Consider the following 12,334-nt stretch of genomic DNA (forward strand, 5'->3'; position numbering starts at 1 on the left):
TCACAATATGTGAACACAAAATGCTTTTTTTTATCAATTTGTTTTTTCTTTGTAAAAGATATACATGTTGTATCGCTGTAATTATATTCACCCGCAGAATAAAGTTAACTTGTCGTTTTTACTGCACAGTGAACGCCATGAAAACAAAATTCAAAAACCATTGGAAGATGCACAGTTTTTTTCCCAATCCCCTCCACAGAATTTTTTTTTCCAGTATCCCAGTACATTATATGTGCATTAAATTATGCCACTAAAAACTACAACTCGTCCTGCAAAAAAACAGCCCTCATGCAACTACGTGAATGGAAAAAAAAAAAGTTATGGCTTCTGAAACGCGGGGAGGAAAAAACAAAAATGAACAAACAAAAAATGGCTTTGGCAGGAAGGTGTTGAATTGCTTCTGTTTATTGGTGGCTAAATTCGTATCTTCGTTTTGATGAATGGGTTTGAATGTTAATATGTACATTGTTTACATATCCTCAGTGAACAAACTTTCTACAACTCAGTCATTTAAGTATTTTTACCCTTTCTTTATAGATTCTTGCCCACACGGTTGTCTTAATGGAGCACTTTGTACAGAAGCTGGTTCATGTGATTGTGAGACCTTTCAGGCACAAGGGCACAGATGCCAATATGGTATGATAGCTATGTTGTTCTACTTAGATCACTTTATCTGTGGTCAGTCACTCAAGCTCTTGTATTTCAGAACACAGTCCCTAAAATGACTTACTGGCATCTCTAAGAGATCAAACAATAATTGGCCACATGTATTAATACAGTCTCATAAAAAGTGCACCGGTAACTTGAAACATGGATCGGTTGCTATACACGATTGGTGGTTGCGGAAAATATGCCACATTTCCTCTGAGACAGTTTTGCTACATGGGGCCCAGTGTGTTTAGAGAATTTTTTTTTATTTAGTAAAGTATAATTAGATTTTTTTTTATTTAGCTATGTATTAGATTGATCTGAGCTAATCGGTGATTTGTTGCATTGGTCAAAGATGCCCATGGATTTGTCTATGTGGCACCAAAGTCTGGATATTGGCCTGATTTAGCAGAATGTATGGGTCTGCAGTCTTGAAAATCCAACATTATGATAATTATTGGACAGAATTATGCATTTAAACAGTGACCAACAATCCCTGCTAGGTAGTCTATGACATTATGATTTGACAGAAGACATCCAGCTAAAATACTTGTAAAGTTATTCAAGAAAAAAAAGTAATAAAAGAAGGGTAGAAAGGATAAAGGGCATAGAACAATCTTTAGAGCAAGAAAAGTTCCAAAAAGTTTAGTAGTTTATTGTCAGATAGTCGCATCACTGCTTCCAAATGTTGTTGTTTCTTTTTACTTTTAGCACTGGGGAATCCTAAAACTGCTATTATGCAAATAAGCATGGATCCTATCCCTTGTCCGTTTTTGTATTGAAGTTAATGAGAACAAATGTCAAAAATACCAGGGATAGATCTGTAACAACTGTACCAGGGCTAAAAGTTGCCCCATTGAATTATATCTTTGTTTTTCCAATATCTCCTCTCGTTTTTAGAATTCATACATATGAATTTTGTAGCCATGTCCATATTATAATTTATTTTCAGTGCCAAACACAGGGAACGAGAGAGATGCAATCTGTAAAAGCTGGGGTCAATACAACTTTGAAACATTTGATGGCATCTACTTTTACTTTCCGGGAAACTGTTCTTACATATTTGCCAGAGATTGCAGCAACCCAGTGCCTTTGTATACTATATGGGTAAGTACACTTGACTACACAAGAGGACAGGGGAAAAAAATATTTAACGGATAAGCAACTGTATCTAATGAATAAGTCTGCAGAACAGCCTACTGTCTCAAGCCGTCAGCAGATTGATAACCTTGATTTCTACAAATGTTATTAATCCTTCCATTACTTTTTTTTTCTGTCCTGTATACTGCACACATTGTGTCATTATTTATAATGATTTATTAATATGTGTCATATTAACGGAGTTCTGCCACAAAACACATGTATCCCCTATCCACAGGATAGGGGATACATGTGTGATCGCTGGGGGTCCGACCGCTGGGACCCCAATCGATAAAGACAACGGGGGACCGAAAGTCCCCATTGAGAAGCACAGGGTTCTGTGTCCGGCTTGTGTGTCTGGAAGCTCCATAGAAATGAATGTAGCGCCGGTCACGCATGCGCACAAGTGCAATTGGCACTCCATTCATTTCTATGGAGCTTCCAGACACACAAGCCGGCACAGACCCCGGAAGTTCCATGCTTCTCATGAAGCACTTCAGGGGACTTTTGGTCCCCCGTTCTCCTTATCGCTGGGGGTCCGAGTGGTCGGACCCCCAGCGATCACACATGTATCCCCTATCCTCTGGATAGGGGATATATGTGTTTCGTGGCACAACCCCTTTAATGAGTGCTGTGATCACAATGGATAACAGGGCATTGTATCCACAAGTCAATCTAAGACCATGTGTACCCTTTGTGTAAGTAAGTGTCAATATACCTCCATAAAGGGCCTTTACATGGAACGACTTTAAAACCACGAACATTCAGGTGTTGTGAATATCTGCTAGACAGTTCCACCTATCAGTGATGAGCGATGTGCTTTTTGCAGCAATGTATATTGTAAATCGCTACCGACTGCGTTTATATTTACTTATCCTGCCTCCGATAACTACAACCACAGACAACACAAAGATTATAAGTAACTATTCCACACATTACCAGCATTTACTGTGACCTGTAAAACTTTGATCATTTCAATCTCAATAACCTGCACAATCCTCCCCAGCCTAGAAATATCACGGATGTTTTTATTTTGTTGTTATGGACACTGGCCAGCAGTCCCCTATTTTTATGGACTGTCCGTGAACTTCGCGACGTTGGAAACTCTGGTCTTCTCATAATCGCCTTATTCTTGTTCATGTATGAGAGTGTAGGTATTAACTGGGCATGAATCAGATTAATAATTAAAAATTAATTTACTTTTCTCTCATGTTTTTATGTAAGGTTCACAACAGTCCTATGTGTGAGGGATCTGTATATACTTGTCCACGTTCCATCAGTATGTTTTTCTCAAGCCAAGAGGAGATCACTGTTTCTGGTTATGAAGCGAGGAAAGGAGGTATAAGGTAAGACAACAGAACTCTTCTCATTGAATGTTTTCTTTCAATCTCTCCCTAGGCAGCTGTAGATATATATTAGATGTAGAGCAGCCTGAAATGTTGTCTCTAACCGGCATTTGTTGTGGGTCTTTTTCCTTCTCTCTGGTTTCTGTAAATATTCATGATCTCCCTCCTTGCCTGCTGAGTGGGTCGTCTCTTCCTGGTGTGATGTCAGAGCGGTGCTGTGGGTTCAAGGCTGTCTGCCGCCTGCTGCTTCCCTTTCCCTCTCACAATATAAATCTTGCACCCAGGCTAAGGCCCCATGCCAACGAACGTGTTTTTGCGGCCAGAATTCACCCGCAAATCTGCGGGTGAATTGCGGACACATTCATTTCTATGGGCCCATGCACACGACCGTGGTTTCCATGGTCCGTGCATTGGCCTGAAACCCGGTCCAGGTTTGCGGCCCGGGCTCATCGAAATCAATGTGTGCGCGGTACGTGATGTGCGGGCGGCCCCCAGATGGCGCTCTGCGGCCATGTGTGCCGCGATCATGGGCCCTGTACGCGTCTACGGTCATGTCCATTCTTTCTGCGTTTTTCGCGCATCACGCACCCATTGAAGTCAATGGGTGCGTGAAAACCACGCAAGTCACACGGAGGCACTTCCGTGGGACAAGCGTGATTCGCGCAACAGCTGTCAAAAGGATGAATGAAAACAGAAAAGCACCACGTGCTTTTCTGTTTACAAACATCAAAATGGAGTGTCAGGGTATGTTCACACGGCCAAATTACGGACGTAATTTGGGTGTTATACGCCTCAAATCACGTCCGAAATTACGGCTTGAAAGCGTTGACAAACATCTTCCCATTGAAAGCAATGGGCTGACGTTTGTCTGTTCACACGAGGCGTATATTTACGCATCGCTGTCAAAAGACGGCGCGTAAATAGACGCCCACGCCAAAGAAGTGTCATGTCACTTCTTCAGACGTAAATGGAGCCGTTTTCCAAGGACTCCATGGAAAACCAGCTCCAGTTACGTCCGTAATGGACGCGGCGTTCAAGCGCCTGCACATGCCGTTACGGCTGAAATGACGGGGCTGTTTTCTCCTGGAAACAGTCCCGTCATTTTGGCCACTACGGATGCTGCCGTGTGAACATACCCTCATAATGATGGCGGCTGCGCGATAACCACGCAGCCGCGCATCATATGATGCGGCCACACGGAGCTGTCAAGTGCCTTTTGCGCAGGCAAAACGCCGCGTTTTTGGCGTGCGCAAGAGGCACACGCTCGTGTGAATCCGGCCTTAGTCAAAGCGGTGTCGCCACTTGTATAGAGAGCCGACACATAGATTAGCGCAGAACTAGTCACGCTGAAGCAGCACTGCACTCATTAAAGCCGTTCCAGGCTGTCGATGTCTATATATGTGCTAACTGCGCGGGGCATCAGCAGTTAGAACGTATATAGCCGTATGGCAGTCGTGAAGGGGTTAATAATGGCATTAGTCACATTTTTTTTTTAACAAATTCCTTCCTCACCTGGTTGAAAAAAAAAAAAATAAAGATCATTCCCATCTAAAATCAAACATTCTTCTGTAAAAAGGAGAGTTGAGTCGTCCTTTTCTGAAAAATCCAGGTAACAACCCACAATTACAGCTATTACATAAACTATCACCTAGCTTTCCTAGTCGACTGAATGGCATATCTACATAGAGTTACCAGACCATGGAAGTTGTAAAGCAGTCATATTAGTCCTCATGCAACTTTGCCAGCAACAGATATAACTAATAAACTATTTTCAGAAGAGAATACGGAAGGGCCTATATTCACTGGTGATGTTTATTTACCACCTTTGCCAGGTTGTTGCTCCCACAGACAGTAGAAAATGTATTTATTGAGAGACTGGCTGACTATATTTTGGTGAAGACAACCTTTGGATTTTCTCTTGCCTGGGATGGAGGCTCTGGAATATATATCAAGCTTACAGAAGATCATAAAGGAAAACCCTGTGGCTTATGTGGAAACTTTAATGGCAACTGGTCAGATGATCTGATCATACAGCACAGTAAGTTCTCAAAACATAATATTTTTTTAAAAAGAAAATCTAGTTTGTATTATATGGTATTTATATGGCATTTTATGGGTTGCATAGTCATCATTATATATCCACTAAAGGTTACATTATTATTTCTGCTCTATGGCTGTCATTCTAGTAATAGTAAATGTATGTGCACAATGGTTGGGATATTGACACTATGGATGGCACTATTATATGGGCATCATGGCTAGCATTTTGTTTATATTGGGTATTCTTACTTGGCATTGTATAGTACTATTACTGTATGTGGGTACTGTATGGGAATTTGGGCATAATGTCCCTGTATTACTTGCAAACTGTATAGTATTATTATTCAGGCAATACATGGCAGCATTATTTTAGCACTGTATGTTGGTATTACTTAGGCCATATATAGCAGTATTATGTTGGCATTGAATTGCAGTTTATTTTTTATTCATGAATCCGAAGCCATAAACTCAGTTACCTATTAAAAGTATTTTTTTCTGGTGAAAGAGATAGTATGAAGCTTAAACATTGTATAATGAAAATAAATGCAGCATTTGAATATAACTTGTGTTCAATTCCTCCGTATTGTCAGGATTTTTACTTGTTGTCAGTGAATAGAGGATTGTCTACACTGAAACATTGTAATAAACCCTCAGCTGTGAGTGGGACTAGATTTTCACAATATAATGATTCAGTTTTGTTTACATAAGACCGGACAGCCCCTTTAACTTATTGTCTTTATTTGTTTAACCCCTTAATGACCAGCCTATTTTAGACGTTAATGACCAAGCTATTTTTTACGTTTTTCCATCGTCGCATTCCAAGAGCTATAACTTTTTTATTTTTGCGTCGACATAGCTGTATAAGGTCTTGTTTTTTGCGGGACAAGTTGTACTTTTTAATAGCACCATTTTGAGGTACATATTATTTATTGATTAACTTTTATTAACTTTTTTTGGGGGGGGGAATAGAAAAAAATCTGAAATTTCGCCACTCTTTTTTGCGTCCTAAATCGACGCCGTTTACCGTGTGCTATAAATAACACAATAACTTTATTCAGCGGGTTGTTACGATTGCAACGATACCAAATTTGTATAGTTTTTGTATGTTTTACTACTTTTACACAGTAAAAACGCTTTTTTTTCAAAATTATTTGTTTTTGTGTCTCCATATTTGAAGAGCCGTAACGTTTTTATTTTTTCGCCGATGCAGTTGTATGAGGACTTTATTTTTGCGGGACGACTTGTAGTTTTTATTGGTACCATTTTGGAGTAGATGCGACTTTTTGATCACTTTTTAATCACATTTTTTTAAAATCAGGATTCACAGAAATCCGTGCGGGTTAAGTAATGTAATAGCTTTATAGTCGGGGTTGTTACGGACGCGGCGATACCAAATATGTGTAACTTTTTTACTTTATTTTGGTTTTTTAATACTAAAGCAGTTTGTAAGGGGAAAAGTGGGTTTTTCATTTTTTTTTCACATTTTTTTTAAATTAACTTTATTAAACTTTTTTTTTAACTTTTTTACTAGTCCCACTAGGGGACTTTAATATGCGATTCTGCGATCGCTATTATAATACACTGCAATACTTCTGTATTGCAGTGTATTATGCCTGTCCGTTTAAAATGGACAGGCATCTGCTAGGTCATGCCTGCGGCATGATCTAGCAGGCATTCATTACAGGCAGACCTGGGGGCCTTTATTAGGCCCCCGGCTACCATTGGAGACACAGACACTAGGCGATCGTATCGCCGGGTGTCGGTGGGAGAGAGAGGGAGCTCCTTCCCTCTCTCCAAAACCACTCAGATGCGGTGCTCGCTATTGAGCACCGCATCTGAAGGGTTAAACGGGTGAGCTCGATAATAATATCGATCTCACCCGGCAGAGCAGGGACGCTGTAATGGGGGTACCAGCCTCCTGCACCCTCATGACATGATAGGGGTCGCAGCCCCCTCGCCTCCCACCATCTCCACGAGCCTTAGGTGTCCATTTGTGCTCTCAGCCCCTTCTGGGCCTCGTGTTTTCCCCCGTTTGTGTGACGTCAGGCCGCTTGCAGCAAAGGTTAGACATATGTCTTAGAAACAATGTGTAGAAACCGTAAAGTTAACAATGACCACTGGGGGGCAGTGGAACACAGCAGGAGTGAGAAAACAGACAGGCCATTAGGACAGAAAAAGGGAGGAACAAAAGCACAGATGAAGAGAGAGGGAAGGGGAAATTGGCAGGACCTCAGGAAGAGGAAGGAGGAGGAAAACAGGGAGGAGACTGGGGCAGGAGAGAGGATGCAGAGCGGAGTGGGGACAAGAAAAGAGGACTTGCAGTGTGACAGAGAGAGAGCACAGTGACCAGGCTGCCGCCATTTGTAGGAGAAGTATCCTTGGCTCAACGTTCCTAAAAGAGGACTAGCTGGACATTCACCACAGCTCAGCGGTGTCAGGAGACACAAGGGAAAAGACGTCATCTTCATCAACAGAGGAGCAGAAATCGGAGGTAAGGGTGGTATGCCGCGTGGTAGTGAGTAGCTCTCACTCTGACCCGCGGAGGCGCACGCGGTAATATATCCGCCGGACTCACGCCGTAGCCAAAGGGCGAGGGGCATAGCTTCCACCTTTGGGGATTCCGCAGTGTGAGTGGTAGCACCACAGTGATCCGCGGAGACGGCCCATTCCTTCTTGAGACCCGCCGGGCCGGGTCAGTGAGCGCCAGGCGCAGCCACCCAAGGGCGAGTGGGACTCCCACGAGGGCGAGGGCCCCAGCTACTGAGAGACTTGATTTGAATACTGCATTGTTTCTATTTGGCCTGTTTGAAATTGTGATTTTTCAGTAAACCGTTGATTAGAAAAGAACTGAGTAGTGTTGTGGTGTCCACGTTTAGTCTTACCTAACACGTGGCGTCACGAACAGGATGAGCCAACCAGGAACTTCAGCGGAGCCTGCCATCAGTGCCCCAGCCCCACCCCCAATTCTGTTCCCTATGGGGGCAGCCATGTTAAATGTGCCCAAATATGACGGAAAGAGCGTGACGCTTATGGATTGGGCTGAGAGGCTAAGAGCAGCGGCCCGACTCTACCAAGTACCTCCCCCACACCAAGCGGATCTCGCATTGAGCCTGCTAGAAGGAGATGCTCGGGCAGCAGTAGTAGTCCTCCCAGTCAGTCAAAGAGCGACCCTGGAAGACATCATCGCCAGGCTCGAAACCCTATACGGAGACACTACCTCAGTTACCGATTTACGAAAAAAATTCTATACCCGTAGTCAGCGGGAAGATGAATCTGTCCAACAGTACTCGGTCGCACTCCAACGATTGTGGAACCGACTTAGCAAGAAAGATCAAGAGGGGTGTGCGGCTGTTCCTGACCCGGACAGGGTGCTGCGGGACCAATACGTGTCTGGGTTGAAGAATAGAGCGCTAAGTAGGAGCCTCAGAGACTATATACGGACGGAGCCGCATACCGCCTTAGTGGACGTAGTTCGAGAGGCCATAGAGTGGCAGCGCGAGGGAGAGGATGGTGCTCACGTTAGTGTACACAACTCTACCAAAAGCGGACCACCTCCGAAAATGGACCCCACACCAGAGAGTGCTTTCCTCCGAGACTTTGCCAGGGATGTGAGGGAGTCCATGAGGGAGATGAGAGAAGAGATCAACCAGCTGAAGGCGGCAAGTTCTACCCGGGAGGACCGTCCTCGGCAGAGAAGATTTGATCCGGCCGAAATTCGCCGGTGTTGGGAATGTGGCCGACCAGGACACCTGGCAAGAGACTGTCAGGCCCCTAGGATGGAACGGCCACCTTTAAACTAGAATCACCCGCGGCTGAGGGCCAAGCGGCGGGGACCTCCAATTCCATCGGCCCGAATGATCAATATCACCGTATCGCAGGCAGATCGCCCATCTTACAGGCCCGGATAAAGGGGATAGACGTGAGTTGCTTGTTAGACACGGGCTCTGAAGTTACGACGATGGCAAAGGAAGTGTATGAGAGACACTTTGCGGGGTCTGATGAGTTGGAGAACCCTTGGCTCACCTTGACAGCTGCCAACAACCTCCCCATCCCAGTGGTTGGAATGACCTGGTTAGATATGGAGCTGTTCGGAAAATCAATCCCTAGACAGGCCGTGTTGGTCGTGCCTAACTATGCCCGGCCGGGTGTTCCCGTAATCATCGGCATGAATATACTACGAGAGTTAGACGGACTCCTGTTGCGGGAGATGGGAACCGTCTACTGGGAAAGAGTCGGCGGGAACACCCGAGTGCAACAGTCTCTTCAACAGTTACAGAGAATCTGCCGACAAAAAGAAAGAGTAGCCCAAGAGGAAGGACAAGTGGGTACTATTAGGTCACCCCGAGGAAAACCCCTTCAACTGCCCCCTAGACAAGAGTTAACGCTACCATTGGAGGTGAAGACACATCTACGGTTGAGGAATGCTACTGTGATAGTAGAACCACTTAGCGACGCCTCTCCAGCCTCCAACTGGATGGTGGGAAGGACCGTGTGCCGAATAGCGCGGGGCTGCGCCACCGTTCGGCTGATGAATCTGGATGATGTGGTGACTGTCATCCCTCCCGCCACAGCTCTAGCGGCAGTACATGTTATACGACCTCAAGATGTAACTGAGTCGGAACCCCACGGGCAGTCCAACGAGCCAGAGCCCGAGGAGACAGAGGAGGCTGGAGGGACACTGACCTGGCTGTGGCAACAACTAAAATTGCAGGGGGTGGCCCCCGACCCGGAGTCTGAACAAGCACTACGGGCGCTCCTACAACGCTACTTGACTGCTTTTGCTTCTCACGAGGAAGACTATGGCTGTACCGACGCTATAGAACACGCCATTCACACTAGGGGTGCAGTCCCAGTGCGGGAAAGATACAGAAGCATACCACCTGCATTGTACCAGGAGGTCAAAGACCTAATCCAGAAGATGTTGGAGGGCCAAGTGATCCGGGAAAGTACAAGCCCGTGGGCTGCGCCAATTGTGCTAGTGCGGAAGAAGGATGGCACCCTACGATTCTGTATCGATTATCGCCGACTGAACGCATGCACACATAGGGACGCTTATCCCCTCCCGAGAGTGGAAGAGTCACTCACAGCACTCCGTCAGGCTCAGTATTTCACTACCCTCGATCTAGCCAGTGGGTACTGGCAAGTTCCCGTTCGAGAGGAAGACAAAGAGAAGACGGCATTCATCACACCAATGGGGCTATTTGAGTGTAACCGGATGCCATTCGGGTTGAATAACGCCCCAAGTACATTTCAACGGTTGATGGAACACTGCCTAGGAGACATGAACTTCGAGTCCATCATGATTTACCTAGATGACATCGTAGTGTACTCCAGCACCTTTCCAGAGCACCTGGGTCACCTGGAGGCCGTACTGAGCCGTTTGACGAGGTTCGGGCTGAAACTAAAACCGACTAAATGTCGGATTGCGAGACAGAAGATCAACTACTTGGGACATGTAGTCAGCCCAGAGGGAGTGGCACCTGATCCTAGCAAGATTCAAGCCGTCATGGACTGGCCACCACCCAGCACATCTACCGAAGTGAGAGCCTTCCTGGGGCTGGTAGGATACTACCGGCGATACATCCAAGATTTTGCCAAGATTGCCGGTCCACTCCACGAACTGTTACGGGGGCAGCCGGCAGAACGGCGGGGGAAACAGAGTACATCGGTGGCCAACCGATGGGGCCCGACTCAGGAACAGGCCTTCCAACAGTTAAAGGAGCGATTAACGACTGCGCCCATCTTGGCATTCGCGGACTATTCACAGCCGTTCCAACTCTATACTGATGCTAGCCTGCACGGTTTGGGAGCGGTGCTGTCACAGAAGAGAGATGGAGTGGAAAGGGTGATTGCGTACGGTAGCCGGAGTCTGAGGCCCGCCGAGCGGAACCCCCTGAATTACAGTTCCTTTCGCCTTGAACTCCTAGCTGTAGTCTGGGCCGTTACGGAAAGATTTGCAGAGTACTTGACGGGAAGCCGGATAGAGATCTATACTGACAATAACCCGCTTGCTTATCTACACACCGCCAAACTGGGTGCACTAGAGCAGCGCTGGGTGGCACGCCTCGCCCGGTTTGATTATATAATTCGCTATAAGCCTGGGCGCAACAACGGCAATGCGGATGCCTTGTCCCGGAACCCGACAACGAACCCTGTCGGGGATCAGGATGAAGAAGTGGAAGAGGTGGAGATCCCGCCACTGCGGGTGGCAAGCAGGGTGACGCAACTGGAGGTCAGGAATGGAGGGCCCGAAGTGGGTGAACTGTACAGTCGTCTAGAGTGGCAGGAGAAACAGAGGTCTGATAAGGACCTAAAACATTTACATGGGTGGCTTCTGGCCAGACGGCGGCCGACAGGGTCCGAACGTGCTCAGCTGACACGAAGGGGATGCCAAATTGCAAGACAACAGGAGCGGCTGCTCCTTCGAGGTGGAGTCATTTACCGCCGGCTCTGGATGGCGAAAGAGCAACGAGTCGTGTGGCAATTGGTGTTGCCGATCAAAGAAGTAGAGTCAGTCTGCCGGACCCTACATGAGGTCGGAGGACACTTCTGCGCTGTGAAAACGGAGGCCCTGGTCCGAGGTTATTTCTACAGCCCACAACTGAGTGAGACGGTGGAGCGGATATGCAGGACATGCGCCAACTGTGCTATCCACAAAGGACCAGTGCAGACTACCGTGCCGCAGGCCATACACACGGGGGAACCCTTTGAACTGTTAACAATGGATTTCCTTACCGTCCATGAAGTGACCTCCGGACACAAATACGCATTGGTGTGTGTAGATCATTTCTCCAAATATGCGATCGTCATCCCCACCAGGGACCAGACAGCACCCACCACAGCCAAACTAATATGGACTCACGTTATACGGCCCTATGGGTGTCCACAGAGACTGTTAACTGACCAGGGTCCAAACTTCGAATCACAGCTGATTCAAGAGCTGTGTGTGCTACACGGCATACGGAAGTCGCGAACGACACCCTATCACCCTCAGGGCAACGGGGCGTGTGAACGCTTTAACCGGACTCTGTTGGGGATGCTGAGAACTTTGGGCGACGATCACCAAGAGCGGTGGCCTAATTATGTGGAAGACGTAGTATGGGCATATAATAATACCATACACAGTACTACTGGATACACTCCTTATCAGCTCATGTTTG

At 46.3% G+C, this 12,334-nt stretch overlaps 1 protein-coding gene across 1 annotated transcript in view; it reads left to right on the forward strand.

The window, feature by feature from the left end:
• The window catches only part of OTOGL (otogelin like), a 200,570-nt gene that overhangs the window by 11,233 nt on the left and 177,003 nt on the right, over positions 1 to 12,334 (forward strand). Inside the window, exons 5-8 of the mRNA XM_075856786.1 lie at positions 538 to 636; positions 1,601 to 1,755; positions 3,013 to 3,134; positions 4,967 to 5,172. Coding sequence (XP_075712901.1) covers positions 538 to 636; positions 1,601 to 1,755; positions 3,013 to 3,134; positions 4,967 to 5,172 — 582 coding nt within the window. The remainder of the gene's footprint in view (positions 1 to 537; positions 637 to 1,600; positions 1,756 to 3,012; positions 3,135 to 4,966; positions 5,173 to 12,334) is intronic.

The sequence above is a fragment of the Rhinoderma darwinii genome, chromosome 3 (assembly GCF_050947455.1).
Source record: "Rhinoderma darwinii isolate aRhiDar2 chromosome 3, aRhiDar2.hap1, whole genome shotgun sequence".
NCBI classification, from domain to species: domain Eukaryota; kingdom Metazoa; phylum Chordata; class Amphibia; order Anura; family Rhinodermatidae; genus Rhinoderma; species Rhinoderma darwinii.